Source organism: Rhinolophus sinicus, linkage group LG02 (genome assembly GCF_036562045.2).
Source record: "Rhinolophus sinicus isolate RSC01 linkage group LG02, ASM3656204v1, whole genome shotgun sequence".
Lineage (NCBI taxonomy): Eukaryota > Metazoa > Chordata > Mammalia > Chiroptera > Rhinolophidae > Rhinolophus > Rhinolophus sinicus.
Window position 1 is genome coordinate 78,074,556 of NC_133752.1, and position 22,706 is coordinate 78,097,261.

Consider the following 22,706-nt stretch of genomic DNA (forward strand, 5'->3'; position numbering starts at 1 on the left):
AAGATTGCTTTTTTTACATTTGCTTCATCAAAGAGGAACTATCTAGTCGATTGGTCAAGATTGGATACTTTTGTCCAGAACAAAAGTATCTGCTAAACTGGGTAGGTTACAAGGACAATAGGCACAAACTCTGGCAGTTGCAGTAAAAAAGGACTAAGTAAACCTATCCATTATACAGTACCTGAAAAAAATAATGATTTCCAATGTGCTGGGAATTTGAAGATCACAGAAAAAAACATGCATGTTTCACTGAAAAAAAAAATGATTTTTAAATATTTCCATATTCTATCTTAATGATGCGTCACAACACTGCCTTAAAGTATATGTAGTAATGCAGCTGATAAAATAAATTTGGCTATGGTACAAGAGCTATTACCTATTGCAAATGTGCAAAAAATGAATGATTTATGGAGTTTTGAACTATAAATGCAATTCATAAAGAAACACCTGGAAAAATAAGTATAAGAGAAAAACAACTTAAATATTGAATGCTACTACAGGAGAGATGTATTTTTTTTGAATTAATAAATAAACAGGATTCACCATATAAAACCTCATTCTATTTTTATGATTTGCTCAGGGATACTAATATAACTCTGTCAGCAGATCAAGTCCCCATTGAACATAATCTATTTCAGTCCAGAAAATGTATTCTTGTTCTGTGGATAATAGGTAACCTCCTTGGTGCCATTTTTAGATCAGCCCGTTGGCAAACATTAAGCAGAAAGCATGTTAACATTTTTCAGGATCAGCTAAGATTTTAGTAAAGAGGTTTCCTTGCTTGCAGAAGCAGCATTAGTGAGCGAGGCACAGGGGAGAGTGCCTGTTGAAGCTCTGCATCTGTACAAGCCTCAACTGCTTCAAGTCAAACAAAATACAATAAACTAACTGAACAATCCTACTGAGAGCATTAAGACGACCACAGAGGAGGTGTCCCCATCAGCCCCAGGCACACCAATAATAGCTCCAAGGATTTGACACTCGCTCCAACCTAAATCTATGTCTTGAAAACAAATAAACTAAGAATAAACTTTAGAATGATAATTATCACTATAATTGCTAGGGCAATTTCTTACTAATTACCTGTTTGTTGTCAAAAAGACACCCCTGATGAAGGCAATTTTTAAGTCAGATGCAGGACTCACCGTCACTTTCAATGTGAGCTTTTATAAAACCAGTTTTGATGAGCAAAACTGGTGTTTTCAATATGGCCCGACCTAATAAAACTTGCCTTTTCTCAAAAAAAATCACAGGCTCATTTCTTCGTGGAAGCAGCATCCAGTGGAGGTCAAGTACCCAGCCCACGCTTTCCACTCATCACTGCCTCCACATTTTTTAAAATTTAGGATCTGCCCTAAGAATATAACTATCCAGTTACTATATGGTTCTCCAGCTATTGTGTACTTTCCAGAGAGGCACCTTTCAAGTACGAAGGAGGTCTCTTCTCTTCTTGCAAGGAGGATGACCTTATCAGAACTTCTCCCTTCAAACCAACTCTCAGAAGGGTATTGATTAGATCCTTTTTGTTTCCCCACATAAAACCACAGAACATTTCCTTGTGTTCCGGGTATAGCCAGCCTGAACAGCAGAGCTGAGCATGACTCTCACCTCCTGTCAAGCAGCCCAACTACATTAGGAGACAGAGATAGACCAAACAACAAAATGAAGCGTCAAAGGCACAGCCAATGAAAGCACATACAGGGATAGGCATTGCTTCACATGGGAGAGTTCCAAAGAAACAAGGGGGCTATGGGTCAAGAAAAAAGTTATACACATGTCCTTTAGTAACCCCAAAACTCGATGTGGGCCTCAAAAAGTAAAAATGCAATGCTGGAATGTGTTTATGAAAGTTTTTCCTCTTATAGTTGTCATCCAGAACTTCTCATTCCTGTTGCCATTAATATTATTAATAATATTTTGCAGAGACCATATAGCATTCATTTACTCTTTCACTGACTCAGTCAACAAATTGGGTGAGCATTTACTGGGCACTAGGGCCTGTGTTAAACATTGGTCTTACAGTTAGCATTCTTCAAAAAAAAAATTTTTTTTTTCAAATCTGTCTGAGATACTAATCCTAGATGTTCACAAGTGCTCAACTGGTTAGGCTACAGATAATAGTATACTCATATTGAATAAGAAGAGTTGACATTCTGTTCTTTGGATACAGAATCCTCACCACCTTTTGCCAAGTTCTCTTTGAAAATGTCAATCCGCCTTTGCCAAAGTCCTGGCCAAAGAGAGAGTAAAGATGTGCTAAATGGTGAAGTTTTTCTTCCTCTGTACCTCCTCCCTTTATCTAAAATTTTCATCCTACAATTTTTTTTTTTTTTTTTTTTTTTTTTTTTTTACTTTCAAGGGACCCTTTGATATCCACATTAAGCTGACTGGGCTTTGAAAAACTTTCTAGGGAGGCAAAAATAGAAAGTGCTCCCAGAAAAACTAAACCCTACTCTCGTCCTCACACTCCCATGCCCTTCTCTGAATCCTGTAAAAACAGCCTTTTCTCTGACTGTGGAATCCACAACTGTTTTCAATTAGCCAAACAAAAGCTAAGTGAAACTAGTTAAGAAAGTTTGTCCTAGCCAACCTATCCCCGAGAAAAAGGCAGACAGAGAGAGAATTTGAGAGCGATTTTAAGAAAGAAGAATAATTCACTGGAATACCCTGTTGGGGAATCATAAGACCTGACAGAATAAGGAAATCCCCATCTATATGAAGCTATTAGAGATCCAGGATGGCAGAGCAGATAAACACTGTGCCCCTGTGCTTTCATGAACATATTAAAATTACAACTAAATTATAGAACAGACAACCTGGAGAACAATCTGACGTCCAGCCAAACAGAACTCTTATAACTAAAAATATTAAATATAAAGAAGAAGCCATGTCAAGACTGGTAGGAGGGGTGGAGATGCAGAACAGGCCCCAAGCCTCCTGTGGTGATTGAGAATCGGGAGGAATATCTCAGCTGAGGAGTTTCCCCTGGAGGAGCGAGGGACCCCAGCGCCCCACATCAGGCTCCACAGCCGGGAGTATTGGTGCCAGGAAGGGGAGCCCCTACAACATCTGGCTGTGAAAAACAGTTTTTAGGTGGGATGGAAGACTGCAGGAAACCCAGATGTCCTCTTAAACAGATTCACTCACTCACAGGCACTCACCTTGGGCTCCAGCAAAGGGGTAATAACTCACAGGGCCTCGGAGACATATGGGGAGCAGACTGAGGTGCGTGGCTTCAGGAGAGGGACTGGAGGACAGTCAGCATTTTCATGGTGAGGGGGTCCTTCTCCCATGCAGCCATCAGATAGGTGTCATCTATTCCTATGTTGAGCCAAACCTGAATCTGATTGATCTGGCGAGCTCTGCTGCTCACCCTGCTGACTCAGGTAGGACCCTGCCCCACCAATTCATGCACTGTTGGAGGCACATCCTCGTCAAGCAGCCAGCCACATTGCACTCTTTCTTGAAAACTATTGGAGTCCACAGGCCCCAGGAGGAGGGGAACTGGTCTCAGTGTGCTCTGAGACTTGCTGAGTCTCTCCAAGCTCAGTTTGCAGAGTGACCTCTCCCACACACCTATGGGGTTAGCAAAGGCAGAGAATGGATTGCTTTGTAGCTCCTACCAGGTAGTCCCCAGCCAGTCACAGGCACTGGCTGACATGGACCTGCAGCAGATTGCCTCCCAAGAGGACCCAAAACCAACATATTGTACTTATAGGTTGACTTCAGACCACAGCAGAGCACGGCCCAATTAGCCCCACATATGGCACACCACAAGGGTGGTCTCAACAGGCATGAGAGACCACTGGGACAAATCCTGCTCAGAGGGATAAGCCTTCCACACAGCAGCCCATAAGCTGTGGATGTGGCTAAACCCACAGCCAGTCAGCCTGAGAGTCAATCACACCCATTGATGTGCCAAAAGCAATCAAGGCTCAACTATAACAGGAGGGCATACACAACCCACACAAGGGACATTCCTGGAGCACCCAGTTTAGAAAAAAGAATCCAAAAAAAAAAACTAAGGGTAGTTTAAGAGACCTCTGGGACAGCATTAAGCAAGACAACATTTGTATCACAGGGGTACCAGAAGAACAAAAGTGAAAGCAAGAGTTTGAGAACCTATCTGAAGAAATAATGACTGAAAACTTTCCTAACCTTGTGAAGAAAATAGACATACAAGTCCAGTAAGTGCAGAAAGTCCCAAACAGGATGAACCCAAACAGGCCCACACCTAGACACATTATAATTAAAATGACAAAGGTTAAAGACAATGAGAGAATCCTAAAAGCAGCAAGAGAAAGGCAACTAGTAACTTATAAGGGAGCTCCCATATGACTGTCAGCTGATTTCTCAGCAGAAACTTTGCAGGTCAGAAGGGATTGGCACAAAATATTCAATGTGATGAAAAGCAAGAATTTACTCTACCTAGCAAAGGTATCATTTAAAATTGAAGGACAGATAAAGAGTTTCCCAGACAAGAAAAAGCTAAAGGGATTTATAATCAGCAAACCTGTATTTCAAAGGAATGTTGAAAACTATTCCTTTAGTTTAGGGACTAAACTAGTTTAGTTAAAGGGACTTCTTTAAGCTGGAAAAAAAATCAAACTATAAATAATAAAATGGTAATAGCTACATATCGATCAACAATTTCTCTCAATGTGAATGCAATAAATGCTCCACTCAAAAGACATAGGAGGGTTGAATGGATAAGAAAACAAAACTCTTACATATGCTGCCTACAAGAGACTCACTTCAGATTGAAAGACACACACAGACAAAAAGTAAAGGGTTGGAAAAATATATTTCATGAAAATGGAAATGAAAAAAAAACCTGAAAAAGCTGAGGTAACAATACTTATACCCCTCAAAATAGGCTTTATAACAAAGGCTATATATAAGAAGAGACAAAGAAGGACCCAGTAATCCACTTCAGGGTATTTATCCAAAGAAACCCAAAACGCTACTTCGAGGGGACATGTGCATCCATATGTTCATTCCAGCATTGTTTACAACGGCCAAGATGTGGAAGCAGCCTGGGTGTCTGTCAATGGAAGAATGGATAAAGAGGAGGTGGTACATATATGCAAAGGAATATTGCTTGGCCATGGAAGGGATGCAGGATATAGCATAAGGAACATAGTCAATAATATTTTAATAATTATGTATGGTGTCAAACGGGTACTGCACTTGTTGGGGTGACAGATGGGAGGGGGTTGAGGGCAGGGTGAAAAGGTAAAGGGATTAAAAACTACAAATTGGTAGTTACAAAATAGTCATGGGGATGTAAGATAAAACACAGGGATTATAGTCAATAATATGGTAATAACTATGTATAGTGCTAGGTGAGTACTAAACTAATCAGGGGCATAACGTCTTAAATTATATAAATGTTTAATCATATGCTGTACACCTGAAATTAATATAAAATAAAATTGAATGTCAACTGTAATTGATAAATTTAAAAAGGGGGGGGAAGGGAATGAGAAGTCCAAATTTCCAGGTAAATAAAACAAATCAGTCATGGGGATGTAATGTACAACATAAGGACTATAGTCAATAATATTATGCTAGCACAGTATGGTGTCAGGTGGTTGCTGGACTTATGGCAATCACTTCTTTAGGTATATAGATGTTGAATAAATATGGTGTACCCCTGAAACTAATACAATATTGTATGTTAGCTACATTTTTTATAAAAATCTTTAAAAAAAAACAAGAAAAAGAAATACAAAACAAAAAATATATTAGAATTATAAGAATTGAAGTCAAATTTGAAGAGAGAAACTGACAGAAACAGAAAGAATGCTACAGAATAACTAAGAGGAATGTGAAAATTCAGGATCACTAATGAGGGCAGCGAAAGAGACCTTGGAAAAGAATAGAATTTATTATTCAAGCAAAGAAGCTAGTCACAGTGAGAATCTTGTGTAATATGAGACACTAGAAAATATTAAGAAAAACGTATCATGCCATAAAATCTAAGTAGAAATTGCCCTATCCTTAAATTAACCAAAATACATAATAATATTCTTCTACCAAAGACATTTTTATGCATATTATCTAATTCATTTAAGTAACATAAAATAAGTAATACCCAAACTGATGTTTCTTGAAACTTCTAAATCATCTGAGGCTGAGTGAAAAGCTGAAGATTTAGCTATATATATTACGTTGTGGGAAAATTAGCCCCTAAAAATGCCAAAAGGGAAATTGACAGATTAGCCAAATAAACCAGAAGGAATGAACAATCTTACTCAGTAGTTTAGAGAAGTGAACATGCTGGAAAATGTAGCTAAATATTGAGGGAATTTGCTTCAAGTGATTATATATTTTTGAAGCAGACTGAATTTTTTTTACTCTAAAGAGAAGTGCTTGCCCACTCATCACTATTATAGAAGGAAGATGATCACCAAATTAATAAAATTTTGAAACACCCCAAAAACACTTTTGATGAAATTTCACTAGGGGAAATATATGGTTCTTTCATATATTACTATACCCAGCGATTGAGCCTCCCTCTCAGTTGTGTGAGGAATGAAATCAATCAGTAGGTATTTCTTGAGCACCTTCTAGGTTCTTAGCAAATTTGTGCCAGATGTGCTGGAGGAGTAATTGAAATTCCAACAATATCAGATGTGCTGGAGGAGTAACTGAAATTCCAACAATACGGTAACAGTGTATTAATTATATAGCAATGCTAGGATGATTCTAAAGCTAGTCCATAAATATCACAAACCAATTAATGATATTCATGGTAATGAGCTGGTTCATTTCCTTGTTACTCTTTCATCTGCTGACAAGCAATAAAAGATACCTCCTCTCCAGGTTGAGTTCCCCACTAGGCCATCCCAAAGTTTTGCACGTTTCTGTACATCATCTCTTAGGTCCTACAAAACATTTGTTCCACTTGATTATTTCATCATTATACTGTCTCCTGACATTATATAAATTCAATTAGGGCAAAAACTATGTCTTGAATTTCTTTCAAATTTCCCCTACAATCTATAAAACAATTCTTCTTGTTTATGTTGCAAATAAATTATTAATTTAATATAATAATGTATGCAAAATAGGTGATTTCAAACCAAAAATAACAGTAATACTTTTAAGATAACATGAATATTTAATTTGATGTCAGTGAACCCAAAAGGAACCATCATCACTCCAATCGGTTTTTACTAAAGTAAGCACATGTTAAAGAGAATAAAGCAAACTGACATTAGTTACAGAGAGTGGATGAGTTTGTAGTAACATAGATTTTTAAATTAGAAGGGCATTTAGATATAATCTTGCCTAACTTCATCATCTAACAGAGAGAGAAATGCAAACCCTAATATTGGGTTATATGATCAAAGCTACACTGGAGAACTGAGAGTAGATATAAAATCCCCTTTTTGCCTGCCTGCCTGCCTGCCTCTTTTCTCTAGGATAGAAAGAACATCATGCATCTGAAAGTGTCCAAAATACTTCACCAAGGGTCATCTTCCTCAACCATAAAGTTATGTGTATAGCAACACAACAATTTATCCTGGGTTGTATATGTATACACATACATGTACATACAGCAACTCATATGCATATATGGGTAAAGCAACTAGCACTAAATATACATACATACATATAAATACATATATGTGGGTGTGTTTGTATGGCACATAGACACTCAGTAAATGATGATGATGAAGAAGAAGAAGAAGATGATGATGATGATGGCAACATGCTGCCTCTCCAAATTCTATGTACTACATAAACACACTTCACAGCTTATTCCATTGCCATATATATAAACAGATAATACGTAAAAATAAATGAACACATTTACTAATAATCTGTATCTATACCACACACACACGCACAAACACACAAACACACCTTACACTGTATTTTTACAAGATTGACAAGTAGATTTACAAGACGCCTTACTCCTTCCTTGAACACTAGCTAATATATCTAGCTTTCCTAATGTTGCATTACAATTATGGCATTTCACTTCTAGAGTAGGAAATAGCCTAAATTTCCAATTATAATGCTAATGTTGGCATTTTTCTTCCCCGGTGATGTTATTGCCAATAATTACCAAAATATGCACAATATTGTTTCAATAAGCTACTAAAATTGATTGCTTCTCCTCCCTTTGTCATTTTGAATGATAGTCCTTGTCACTTTTTTCATTTCACAGACTAATTTGAAGTCTCAGCTTAACTCTTTCTAATATAATTTATCATGATCCTCTTTATACCTCTCCTTCACAGTATTTTGCACATTTATCTTTATTTAGTTATTTGAAATTATTTATCAAATGTCTCCCACCCCTCTACCCTCAAATCTACAAAGGGAGTGAGCACAGTTTTCCCAGCACACTACACTTACTAAGGATTCAACAAACATAAGTTCCCAGTACGTAATTGGATATATAGATCAGTATTGCAGCAGATCGTTTTAAGGTAGCAGTGAGATTTGAGAGTAGGTTTACACTACCATAAGCATGTTTGAATTATTCTAAACCCAAGACTCAGACTATACTTCTATAAACTAAATACAGTCAATCACAAGATTAACAGCCTGTCTTCTTCATGAGACTAAGTTCCTAGATTTTGTCTTTGAATCCTCAGTGCCTTGGATGGTGACTGATTCATAATAGTTGCTTGTTAAATGCCTAGCTGAGATTTGTTCTCATACATTAATATAACAATTTCCCATGAATCAGCACATGAAAACTAATAGATAAAAAACATGACTGGAGATAAAACAATTCTGATATTTTTGACACTTAAATCGTATAGTTCAAGAGTTGTGCAGTTACATAATCACTCATTGCCTAAAGAGCATTACTAACTACAGAACATTCTGTACTGAAAAAGGTATGGGTTTGGGGAGGTACAATTTAAATCATATTTAAAGAATGTCATTAAACTACTGTCACAAACACACTAACTGTTAGGTGACCTGACAGTATTGCTTCATGTCCTTTTTCAAACGACTGTGGAAAGAGATTTTAAACTAAGTTAAGACATGAAAGAAATAAGGACAAATGGGGAAAAAAATGAAAGTTTTTTGCATGCTAGCTTCAACTATTTAAAAAACAGCATTTCTAAGAGGAGCTTTGAGAATGATTGAAACGAAAATCTGAAACTGACCTAGTTTGTACACCCTGTTGGAATGGAATGAAGTTTATGTATTCCTAACCTCTGGGAAATCATCATATTTAACACGGATGTCTCCCACCATCACTGATACCTGTGCAAATGATATGACTAAAAGACCAAAGGACAGTAACCACCCTTTCCTCGTAATGCACAGCTGCACTTGTAGTTTTACTGAGGCCTTTTGTTTTCAACGCATCCGCCACAGTTCTCTCCCACTGCCTGCTACCTAAGTCCAACTGTGGATGGTGCGTCTCAGAACACTAAGAATGATCAATCACCTGCTGCTTTAGATGCTCTCAATGACCCCGCTCTAGCTCCCTACTTATCACCTGCCTTATGTTCACATTTACTCCAGTTACAAAGAAGTTTACATGAAAGACAAATGTTTTGGGAAATTGGTGATGAATACCGGGGGTGCCAAAAAAAATGTATGTAAGTGGACACGTTGCTCACGTTGCTCAAGCAGCGGTTTGCCGTAATCAGAAGTGTCTGGATGCTGATGGTAACCACCGTGAGCACCTCTTGTAATTGCAGAAGTCAAACATGACTTGTATTCATCTTGTGTTATGGGTATATATTGAGTATTACAATTGTAATAGTTTTCCTTTCTTAAAATGTACATACATTTTTTTGGCACTCTCTGTATATTGGTTTTTAGAGGCATCATATTCCCTGTTGTTTGATGCCTATAGTTAGCTCATTATAATCCATTACTAAACAACTGTAACTATTCGACACTCTGCTATCTGCTGTATGAGAAAAAAGAATGAAGCTATGATCAATGTTATTAAAGAATTTGACAATTAGCTAGGTGAATACAAAATTACATCAGAAACAGTTCATGCAAAATACTTCAGGATATTATAAATGATAAATTCTGTAACGCATACTTTAAACGTTGAATATGTTTAAAGAAATAAGGGATAATAACAACCATAGCTGTTATTTACCGGGTACTAAGCACTGTGCTCTGCACTTTATATGCCTGATGTAATTTAATCCGTACTATAAGCTTTTCTGATAGGTTCTATTATTACTCCCCGTTTGTAAATGTGGATCCCTGAGACTGTATCCTTGAGATTCTTGAGCTCGGTCAGAATGAGCCAAATATGGAAAATAAGGCGAGAGTCTGACTTTGAAGAATGGATAGTTAAAAAGAAGATTCTCATGAGTGCTCTTGAATTATGGAATCCAAAGTGTATCTTGAATTATTTATATATTCTTTTTTTATATTGCCTTTTTTTCTTAAAAAACCCTAAGCAGAGCCAATAGCTCTTTAATTTTAGAAATATCCTCGTAAGAATCTATGAACACTTTAAAACTGAGAAGTCCACAAAGAATAGTTAAAGGGAAATAGAAATTAGGTAGATGGGAAAGGAAAGGTAAGCAGTGAAGTATGTATCTGTAGCTTGAAAAAATAAAGTCATTATTATCGTGGAGAAAATGTTCTACTATGGAAATTTTCACCTATCTAAACCTGAAGTAATTAGCTTCATTTCTCTTCTCTATCCTAGTGAATGCTGCCAGCACCATCCATCTCATCTTCTATTTCCCTCACCCAAAATCTCTAATCATTCATTAAGGCTTGAAGCTTAAAAGTAGAGACTTTGCTGGTGTGGCCCAGCCACTTACCAGATAGGTGACTTTAGGCAGATTACTTGATCCCTTATTATCAATATCCTTACTAGTTAAAACATGGATAAAACTATAACACACTTGATAAGATTTTAGGATTAAATTATATATACAATATTTGTAAAAGTTATTATTGGCAAATATAAAACATTTAGAATATTTTATTGTTATCTATTCACAGAAATATGAACAAAAGACTGCTAGGTTGACATATATATAATGTCATATATTCTATATAATGACATGTATTCTAATGTCTAGTCCTAATAGATATATTATAAATACTGTAAAATATATTTTAAGTAGAATGTATTTACTTCTACTTAAGAGAAGAAGTTCTGCACTCAGACAGCTGAATTAATTTAAATATTGGGTTTACCATTTCTTGAATATAGCAGTTAACTGCAAGCTTCAGTTTTATCATCTATAAATAGTCATAAAGTAGTCATTGTGGGCAGGAAATTAAGTAATACATGTAAAGCATATTTCATAGTACCTTATACAATTTAAGAGCTCAAGTAATAGTAGTTATTATATCACTGCATTTTTTCACAGGATATAATAATATGCACACATTAATGCATACTTTCTGACTGAACAAGGACTATAGAATATATTCTCAAATGATTTTCTCAAATGATTTTTTAAAAGAAATCTTCCCTTTTTATTCTATAGTTATTTATTTTCCAAAACATCCTATTAGTCCAAATCACCGGCAACAGTGAGAGAGTAGCTACTTTAAGAAGTGGTAAGTGTATGGAAGGATAGAACCATGAGAATGGACCTCAACTCAAATACAAAAAGGATAGATAGAGTCAAAGGCGGCATCAAGGCAATGCTGAGCCAAAACAGAACAGCTGCTCTGCCTCCCGAGATGCCCAAAGACGTACTCAAGCTGCCCATAGCTGCTCTTAGATTCTGCCCATTGGCCTTTTCTTCTTCCTCCATGAATATTGAAGAAACCATAAGCTTTTCAATTCCCAAAGAATAGACATGGTCACTATAAACCTCTTCCAGGCCACTAGCAGTCCATAGGTCACATATGGTAACAATGACTCAAACCACTAATGAGCTTACCCAAAGGACTATTGAATTACCCCATGTCATTATAGACTCTGAAGGCAATTCCAAAGGAGGAGTTTAAATATGTTTTAAACAATGGCAGCATCAGTCAAATAAGTAAATAGCCAAACACATTAGAACACATAGCTGAATAAGCAAATTTCACCTGCCTGATTAAAATCTCTACTGAAATTCCAAACCTCCTAAGATTCTTATATTTCTTTCTAGTAATATGTTTTAAAATTTTGCTTTTAATACTCTCCCCTTCTTGATTTTCCTATTTATCTTTCTTTCTCCTCTCTCTCACCCTTAATTTTAATGTATCCTCAACCTTCAACAGTAAACTTGATATTGAAGCCACCCAATGATAACTGACACTGCAAAGCCAGCTGTGCTCTGGCAGCAATCTGGAGTCAGGAGGGTGGGTAGGCCTACCCATTCATCACTGTCTTTAGTACACAGATATTCTTCAAGTAGACTGCTGTGGTGATCTAAGTTGTCACACACAGTTACACATTGTAGAGGACATAAAGCAAATGATGCATATTTTGACTACATTTATTAAAAAGTTCCTTCTCAAACCTTAAATGATATGACTCTATGCCCTTCACAAATAAATCTCATTTTCTTGATCTTGATTATGCCATTTGCACACAGCACATGGCCCATGCTGCCAACAGAGTTACTGAATCAGAGTGGAATTAGCCAATTGGATCTTCTCACCAAAGCATTCACCAGTGACAACAATTGTTATAGTCAAGAGATATATTTCAAGGAGCAAAGAGAAGATTATTGGTTCTCTTCCCACCTTTGGAAATTCTGAAGAATAGTGTTGTTCTGATTAAGTGGCACTTTCAAGTATATATAATATTCCACTGTAACACTAGTACAAGGAATCTCATCTCATCCAGATTCTTTAGACAAGAGTAATCCTGGGTTGGGAGGGAGTTAATAGCTATGTGAGAGAGTCAGTATATATATTCTATAATTTTAACATTATTAGAAAATCATAAGTAGAAACACATTGTGTTTTTTTCTTTGTTGATTTGTGTTGACTTACACAAAGTTGGGAATATTTCTCCATTATTATTATTAGGTATGATTTAATAAAAATGACTTCATAGATGGCATTTTGGTCAACATTTTTTTCTCAAATATAGTATTAGATTTTTTTAAAAATACATTGTTTTAAAGCTTAAAGTTAACCACTAGTGATATAAAAGTATGATATACAGGTTCCACAGTACATGAGAAAAGACTAATTAAAATTTAGCAATAAAAATGTATTACAAAACTTAATATTCAAAAATAATATTCAAAAATATTGTAATCAGACCAAATAGAATTAAAGGAAAAAGGCATTTTATGGGACAAAAAAAAAAGGTTATTTTATGATTACATGCATAGACTGATATGGAATTGGAGCTGCTATGAATCTTTACATGTTGACTATCATAGCATCAAAGTATATTAAACAAAAATAGTTAAAATGCAAAACAAATTAACACAATCTCATAAAACTAGTGAGAGAATTTTTCATATCATTTTTGATATTTTAAAGATTAAGAAGAGAAGAGGTGACTGATTAAGAGGGTGAAATAATAATGTTTTAAGTAAAATTGATTTAATAACTAAAAATCAATTCCTTTTAAATTGCCATCAAACATTTATAAGCGTTCACCATAATTCAGGGCATAATAAAAATGTCAATAACATTCAAATCTGTACAAGTAACATTTCTGAACACAATTTGATACACTTAAAAATAAACAGTGAAGTTAAATAAGCAAACAAAATCTTACTTGGAAATTTTAATATCTTTCAAATAATTCTTAGCTTACAGAGAAAAACAGCAATATAATTGCAAAATGTTTAGCAAATAATTATGATGTCATATTTCAAAAGTAATGAGTTATGGCCAAAGTTATATGCAAAGGAAATTTCATTGTAATAAAGGAAATTTTATTATTAAATAAGAAACAGTGAAAATAAATTAGTAAGAATTAAACTCAAGGAGGTAGAAAAAGAACAACAACAAAAAAAATAACCTGCCGAAAGGTGGAATTAAAATAAATCATAAATTAGAAAATAGAAATAAATATATAAATATATCCAAGACTTGATTTTTTTCTGAAAGGGGTAGTATGTAGAATTCTTCTACGTGTACCAAGGTCACAACACAGCAAAGCAAAGCAAATAAAACAACAACAAAAGGCACAGAGGGCTACCAATGGGGAATGGGAAAGAGAATTAAACTGCAGATCAATTTTTTAACTGAAAATATGATACAAAATCCACTCTAATAATTTCGCAAATCTTGATGAAAAGGATTCCTTTAGAGGAAAATGTAAACTATCCAAACTTACTTAATGGAAAAGCCACAATTTTCCTATCTATTCACATGCCATTCTAGAAGAACCAGTGCCCAGAGCCATGTAGGAGGAGAACTATAAATTGTAGGACCCAAAATTGTTCATCTCTGCCAGGGTGAACACCTAACCTCATTTGTTCAGCTGCCATCTTCTATGGGAGGACTTCCTTGACCACCTGTGTTCTGATTGGAATCCCATCCCTCTCACTCAGCCCTAGGACTTATATCCCCTTTGATACTTCAGCATTGTCATAGCACTAGCACCATCTAACACACTGAGAATTTTATTATTTATGTTTTTAAAAATTATCTGTCTCCCTTTCCTTGTTCTACCTACATATTTAAATGTAAGCTCCACAGAGTAGAATATTTTGTCCAGGGTGGGGGTATATATTCTTGATTGTTAGACCATAACCAGGATCTGGCACATGGTTTATATTGAATGTATATTTGTTAAGTGAATGAAAAAAAGAAAGAAAAGATGAATAAGTAAGGGAATGCGTTATCACCTAGTATGGAGAATAAAGTCGATTATTTGTATAAACTTTGATTTGGGCACATGCAGACAGAAGGAGTTTTAGACTGTCATGTGGCAACAATAAAGCTGTGCATAAGTGACTAGACACTTTGTTGGTTCAAGAAAGGAGCTGAGTAAAGTGAGAGTGATAAAGAGAAAGAGAGAGCAGAATTAGCTGAGGAGGAGAAGGAGGAAAAGGCAGAAGATGAAGGGAGGCTGCCTGTTTGGTTTTTCTCATTTTCATAATTATCTTGCTCTTTTTGTACAACTAGAGTCCATAGGAAAAACTCACATTGTTTTTTTCTTTTTTCTAAATCACAGAATCACTAAATCAAAGAATCATTTAAGTGCCCAGTGTAAATTACAGTAGCTCTTATTAGGCTTCCACATCCTTTCAGATCTGGTCCTTTAGAACAACAATTCTCAATCTTAGACATATATCAACTACAACTGTGGGTGTTCTTGTTTATTGATTTTCTTCTTTCATACAAGGGCACAGGCCCCACCCAGCCCCACGGGGGCAGTTCTAATGTGGAGCCATGTTAAGAACCCACTGCTTTATTTTGTTCAATGAATTCTACTAAAACCCACTCAAAGATGTCCACAGGTTCCTCCTAATAGTTTACATGAGATTTTGCCCCTTTCTGTCAAAAACTTTCAAATCCGAAAGGAACTTTCAAACAACCAGCTCCATCTGGCTCATCCAGAGCTGTTTAATTTTTAAGCCCTTAATCACAGTTCTAAAGTTTAAATTTATGATTATACTTTCAAATTTTTCTGGATTTTTAAATGACTCACAAATTGTCATTGGGATTTTCAAGTTCTCAGTTTTCCCCCTGGCAATGTAAATTTGATCAAGAAACTGAAATCTTAAAGATTAAGTCAAATACCTGCAGCGGTGCTTCAGGATGCTTTTCTCTCAGCATGGGGGCAGCTGGCAATTCCTGGAGGGCTTTTGATGTCTTCCTTTTGGCTTTTTCCATTTGAATATTGGTAAAATAGTTGACAGCAGCAAACTCAATCAGGGCCGAAAATACAAAAGCAAAGCAGACAGCTATGAACCAATCCATGGCAGTAGCATAGGACACTTTGGGCAAAGAATGCCGCGCACTGATGCTCAGTGTCGTCATGGTGAGGACTGTGGTTATTCCTTCAAAACAAAAGAGCCAAGAGTCAAAATACTTTACCATTACTTCTATGCAAAAAAAAAAAAAAAAAAACTAGGGATTTGACAAGGTGAGGGTAACAAAGTTTATAACTCAAACCAAACCATCTTTGATGGAAGATTCTAATCCTAGTAGTTCTGTGAAATTAGCACAGCCTTTGGTGTGAGACAGACGTGGTTCACATCCTGGCTCTTCTGTTGCTGGCTCAGTGTGAATTGGATTAAGTTATGAAAACTCACTGGTCTTCATTTGATACCTACCTACATATGGGTTTGCGATAAAGGTTATAAGTATGTTAGGCACCTAGCATACATTGGGCCGTTACTAGTATCTGAGCCAACATACCTAAGAAACTCACACACACACACCTAACAGGAAGGGCTACTTATTGAAACAATGATTCTCAACGAGGAGTGGGAAATTAGCAGCACTGAAAATTGGATTATCAGAATTTCTGGGATAGACATGGCCCCTGGCTATTGGGAATCACTACCAGAAAAAGCACAAATTATAGATACTTATAATCTTCAACTGAATATTACCTACTGCATTAAAATAACAAATTTACTTGTTGTAAAAGACCTTAATTTATATAAAATAATATAGGTACATTCCTGAAAAATAGATTTCTACCACAATTTGGCTTGAAAAATATTAGGCAATCTACCGCCCATCAATTTATAGTTGGGAGGAAAGTATTTGCAACAAGAATAGAGATACTTTTCTTCCTTCAACAGGCTTCTAAAGCACATCACCTACAGGAACGCCTTCTCAGACCAGAAAAAGATTAGTTCCCATTTTCAACGGAAAAATTCCACTTGCCACTATAGAGAAACTATAAAGAAATGAATTATTTGAGGATGCTAATATTTGTACAGTTGTCCCTTTCTGCATCTTTGCTTATCTATAGCCATGTTATCTAATTAAGCTTGGAAATTTTTGTGAGGATTTACTGTATCCATTTAAACTCATTCTATATAATGCCAACGATGATGATGATGATGAAGGCATCTAAACTATGTATTCCAATCTATGCCATTTCCTAGCTGAAAGCCAAACAATACATGTTAAACTAAAGAGATAATGAGCTTCATGCAACAATAAAGGAAAAAAAATATTTTGATTTAGGGAGAAATCATATTGTCTCCGCAACTCAGCATTTAATTATATTCTGCCTTGTATTGTTTCTTAATTGTTCCATGTATGCAAGCCTTGTTTCCACAACTTGATTGGGTATAGCCTCTGTGAGGGCAGACGTGTCTAACATTGCTTCAGAATTTACCATAATATATCACATAGTGCCAGGCACATGATGAATGCACAGTAAATAAAAACTCATTTTTTTCCAGCTCTTCACCAATCCATTTTCTCTCCAGTCCCTTCTGAATTGTCAATGTGTAGAACATGAAAAATTAGAGCAACTGCACAGTGCATGAGCTATAGATCTTTTAAAAATATTCCATAAACTATACAGAAAAAGAAATATGAGAATTTGGTTGTATTCCCATTTAAAAAAAGTTTGTGATATAGTTAGCAATTTAGTTGTATAAAAATAGATATAAAATGTGTTTATTTGGTCAAACATATAGATACCTAAATATCTATGAAAATGTAATGTTGTGAATTTATTAGCCTTTGTTTCAGAAAAAGACTTCATAACTTGAAGGCCTCCATTTTAAATTTCAGAAAAATGGCATCATTTCCGCGCTGTAAAATGTATTGAATAAACCCTAAATTAATTTTGAAAAATTTTAGCTACAAAGTTTGAAGATAAGTTATTATGAATAAGAAGAAAAAACTGATTTAAGTTTAATGGCCTATTAAGTATTCAAAAATGTTCTACAACTTTCTCAGGTATATTTCCTCCAATCACATAGAAATTATGTTGTAAGTACTTGGAAATAAAATATAAACAGACTAAATAAGAATACCACTCAGAACTCAGGAAATTCTATAAAGAACTTAATGTGATACCCAACAAAGAAACTCAAACTCAAATATAAGCAACTTAGGATTCCCCAGGTTGCTTTGAACAACACGATTTTATTCAATAACACGACTTATTTTTTTGTAATAACACGATTTATTCTCAGGATCAGAAGTAGTGCTCTTCATCTTTTCCTGCTGTCATATGAAGAAATTACCTTATTAACGTTGAGTAAGCAGAATATCAATGCAATTATTGAGCCATGAATCCAGATATTACTTTTTGATTGTGAAGGGGTCCATCACCAGGAACATGAAGATGTTAAATGATGCTATGGGCATCAATGCAAAAGATGTTGGAGCTGTGGCCACTCTCCATTTCTCTCATTGTTTAGAGTCAATTTGATTTTAAAGTGTGTGAAGTACCCCGCCAGATATCATGGTTCATATTTTATGACTGTCGGTAAATTAGGAAAGTAACTGGTATAAACCGCTGACTAACAGTTTGAAGTGACCATATCTTTAGACATAAAAAAGTTATCTCTGCCTGGAGTTCAAATTTAAAAAAACACCTCCTAGCATGACAGGAATGTGCTTATTCCACCTGTTTTAGGTGGAGTATTTTGTTAAATAAATACCAACAGAATAGCAAACAGAAGCCAACCCTTCAAACAAGAAGACATGCTTCCTCTGCATCTAGGAAGACAGTGCATCTGTTGTAAATGGTTTAGTTGGCATCTACCCTTGAAAACATTTCAATAACCATAGAATATTTTTGACACATTCAAATATTGATGCCAGTCCCTGTTTTTAGAATGCTGAATATGCTGGCCCTGGAGCTGGGAGAGGACATGTAAGAGTAGGCTAAGACTGTACACAAGAGTAAAATTTTGGCTGCCCACTCCTAGAAAACGAACAAGTAATGATTTAGATATGCCAGCTGGCATTTACTCAGGTTTACTGTTTTACTATACTGGAATAATTACAAAACTTAGAGGCATACAACTTTGGAGATAGAAGGCCTTTGGAGAGAATTTAGCTCACTCTACTTCCCATATTTACACAGATTTTTGTTTTGTTTTTGCATGATCTCTAGTGAATACCTGACCTAGAAAATTCTCTTCTTGAGGAAGAGGAAAATGAGAATTAGGAAAGATAAATAAATACTAGCCCAGAATTACATCTTACCTAAATCTCACATGAAATAGATTGCTAATGCCCCTCAAATACTTAAAACTTAACTTCCTTAGGAAAATATTATCCTAGAGCCTCACTGAACAGTTAATTGTTACCATTTTGACATATCCCAGGTCTTTGAAGACTTCATTATTGGACATAATTTACCTGGTCAATCAAAGCCAATATCTCAGCACGTGAGCAAAAAACAGAGGCAAATGTCACATTTCAAGTGGAAAAAGCTACCCACAAATTATCTTCAGTACATACATCCACTCTCACTCAGCAGCTCTCGAGTTTTCCACAAGCCCCCACATCTTCATACCCTCTGTGAAGGCAGAATGGCAGAGTAGAAATGGCAGAGTTCCCAAAGTCAGACAGAAATTGTCTTGGGTACATCACTCTGAAGTATGTGACTTTATACAAGTTTCCTAATCACTTTGAGTCATTACCCATAAATATTAACGATGCCTACCTCATTGAGTTATTGTGAAGATTAAATAAGATAACCCCAATCAGCCAATGGTAAATCTTATCATCATCATTAATAACATTATCAGTGTCCTTACTATATGCTACTTAATGTCCTTATCTGGATAGGAATGTTGGGTGGGTTCAGCTGTAATCAATGCTATCCTTCTCCACAGCACTGGTCATTTCTATTATTTGGGTACATGTGAAACAGAATAGTGGCTACCAGCAATCTCAATAACAATAAAATACAGAGGACATTTACATTATAGTATCAAATAGTGATTCTCAAATGAGGTAGATGGCAGCATGAACGCCATTGAATAAATGACACACAAATAGTATTTACTGTCTGGTAGGCATTGTTCCAAGTGCTTTATCCAAATTAACTCATTTAATCCTCATGGCAATTATGAGGATTTCATCCTGTTTTAACACATGAGGAAACAGGAAGAAGTCACTCATTGAAGGTTCACAGCTAATAAGTGGTAGACCTTGGGGTTAGAACTTAGGCTGCCTCGCTCCAGAATCTGCCCTATCACACTATATTACCTCCACTTCTCAGGCACCAAGATGAGCCAGTGTTTTCTGTTCTAGAAATTCTTTAGGACAATAAAGATGATACTAGGTGTACCAGTGATTGTATTTTCAATGATGATAGTTCCTGAAATATTTGTATTGTTTGTACTAGGAAAAATGAAGGGACTTGGCTCTCAGCCTCAGCAGACACTTCCTGCCCATTCAGGTTGCTTCTGAACATGATGTGTAAAAGACCTGAGATTAGTGTGAGCACTAAATGAGATAATAGCAGAAGTGCCTGGAATTACACAATAAAACTATGTTTTCTTTAAAAACAATTAAAAATCAAGGAAATCAAGTCAGAACACAATAAATCTCCACTACATGGAGAAGTATGGGAGAGAATAGCTAACATGTCCTAAGTGCTCCTGTAATAAGTGCTGCATATAAATCCAAATTCTTACTAGTCTATGAAGAAGTGATGTATCCTCACAGTTATATGGAGAAAATAAGTCACAGATTCTGGTTTTAAGTCCTAATCTATTGTAGTCCAAAACTTAGATTTGTTGTTTTCTCTCTTTCACACTATTTTTAAAAGTAAAAATTTACTCAATACTTGCAATATGTAGTTATTTTTTAATTGAACTCTCATAACTCTGTGAAGTAATTTGTGGCATTATACATACTCATTGTCTTCCTGAGGTCACACCCTACCCCCACCCCCTTCCTCCCAGCACTGATCCTCTGTAAGTTTCACCAGTAGGATTCCAGTATCTTCTCTAAGATTAAAAGGTGCGGGGAGGGGGTTCTATGGAAAATATCCCCACATTCAAGTCCAATGAAGACACTAAGATACCCTTATCATCAGTTCTCTGAAAGGGTGGGGAAGTGGGATGAGAAGCTTCCGCTACCCCCAGTTTCTTCTCACCAGCATCCCTTCAGCTCTATGTGATAAGGACTATTGTACCAGGACTCTGATCCTAACAGGTAGAGAAAGCAGAGGGAGAGTGACATCTCCCATAAGGAGTGTACCTTCATTCCCGATCATTCTGATCATTTTCCTTTTTATCCTACTACTGAATGTTTTTGCTACGCACAGTCAACAGAAAATGAAAGGAGAAATATATTAAATTAAATAAATATCATTATAACAAATTTTATTATTTAAAAGCATGACTGGATATGTAAAATACTTACTTAACAGCTATAAAAATTTAAAACACATATGTTTTGGACTTCGTATATAGTTTAAAATGTAATCTATAGAAAGCCGCTATAAAAACAAAGAGAAAAAAAATACATATTGCGTTCAGAAAAGAAAAGTAGATAGAATATAACAATGAGCTAATAAACTAAGCATATAATACCTTCCAACTCAATGCATTTAAACCATTTGCATTTTGTTCCTCTTCATTAAAAGCCAAATTATTCTAAGGCTTTCATATTCATTCAGCCATGGCTTGTATTTGTTTTATTTTAAGCTCCCAGTGCATTTCATTTTAACACCTAAATATGATTTTAATTTAGTTACATAGCATTAAGCTAGGAGCCCAAGAATACCATCAAAAGTACATTTATTATCCAGATTCATGTTTGGTCTTTATCAGCCTGGCCTCAATAAGAAAAATCCGATGCAGCCGTGAAGAAAGGGATGAACTGCCCATATCCCCTCAAGCCTTATTACTTTGTATTGGCTAGATGAAAATGAAAGCTTATATGATTCTTTACTCAGTATAGCCTGACATATTACTGTTTAATATTTTCTTAGAAATAAGATCTAAGAGCTATTCCCATGAAATCATGAGCAAAATGTAACATGAACAAAAATACCCAAGAAATGAATTGCAATTACCAAATACGGTCCGAGCTGGAACTGATTCCTTATTTATCCAGAATGAGACTTGGGAAAGAATCACTGTCATAATGCATGGGATGTACGTCTGAATCATAAAATAACCCATCTTCCGTCTGAGGTGGAAGTAAACCGTCATAACAATATATTCACCTACAAATAAAGCATGAGGAAAATGTGTTATTGGTTCTACAGCCAATTATCCAATGGCTTCATAATCATATTTCAGATAACAAAAAGCATTCTAAGAAAAGAAGTTATCTGTTGTGCATAGCAAACAAATTGAGAAATATGTAGTTCCTAATTAGGGGAGGGGAAATGATATTGAATATCATTATACAGAAAAATACTTTGGTTCTATGTCGTGATTAAGCAATTTAATAAATTAAGCTATAACTTTAAAGAAATTCTTACAGTGCTTTTTCTATTTTAAAGGTCTAGTCCTGTGGGAGCACTTTGCCTTCATTTTCAGCATCTTTTGAGAGAAATTTAGACCTAAGTTTAATAGAAAATCACTAGAAAAATGGAAATACACACACACACACACACACACACACACACACACACAGCTTAATTTTAGAAAGAACTGTAATACACAGATAAACATTATATATACGCATATACTTAGGAAGAGCTTGCCTTACTGCCTTAGTTTTAGGAAAGAGCTGTATTTCTAAATGTTATATATATGAAGAAAAATAAAAAGAGACATATATAACATCCCTGAGTTCAACCATCTTTTATTGGCATTTAGATAAAAACCTAATAAGCTAACAAGAAAACAAACCACAAGATTTCTGGTACCGTGTTTCCCCGAAAATAAGACCTAGCCAGACAATCAGCTCTAAAGCATCTTTTGGAG

At 35.5% G+C, this 22,706-nt stretch overlaps 1 protein-coding gene across 2 annotated transcripts in view; it reads right to left on the bottom strand.

Moving 5' to 3' along the window:
* GABRA4 (gamma-aminobutyric acid type A receptor subunit alpha4) overlaps positions 1-22,706 on the bottom strand; it is a 196,245-nt gene that overhangs the window by 144,762 nt on the left and 28,777 nt on the right. For both annotated transcript variants that reach the window (XM_074324636.1, XM_019741054.2), the window contains exons 7-8: positions 21,845-21,997; positions 15,625-15,884 (exon numbers count right to left, since the gene is read on the bottom strand). In XM_074324636.1, coding sequence (XP_074180737.1) covers positions 15,625-15,884; positions 21,845-21,997 — 413 coding nt within the window. The remainder of the gene's footprint in view (positions 1-15,624; positions 15,885-21,844; positions 21,998-22,706) is intronic.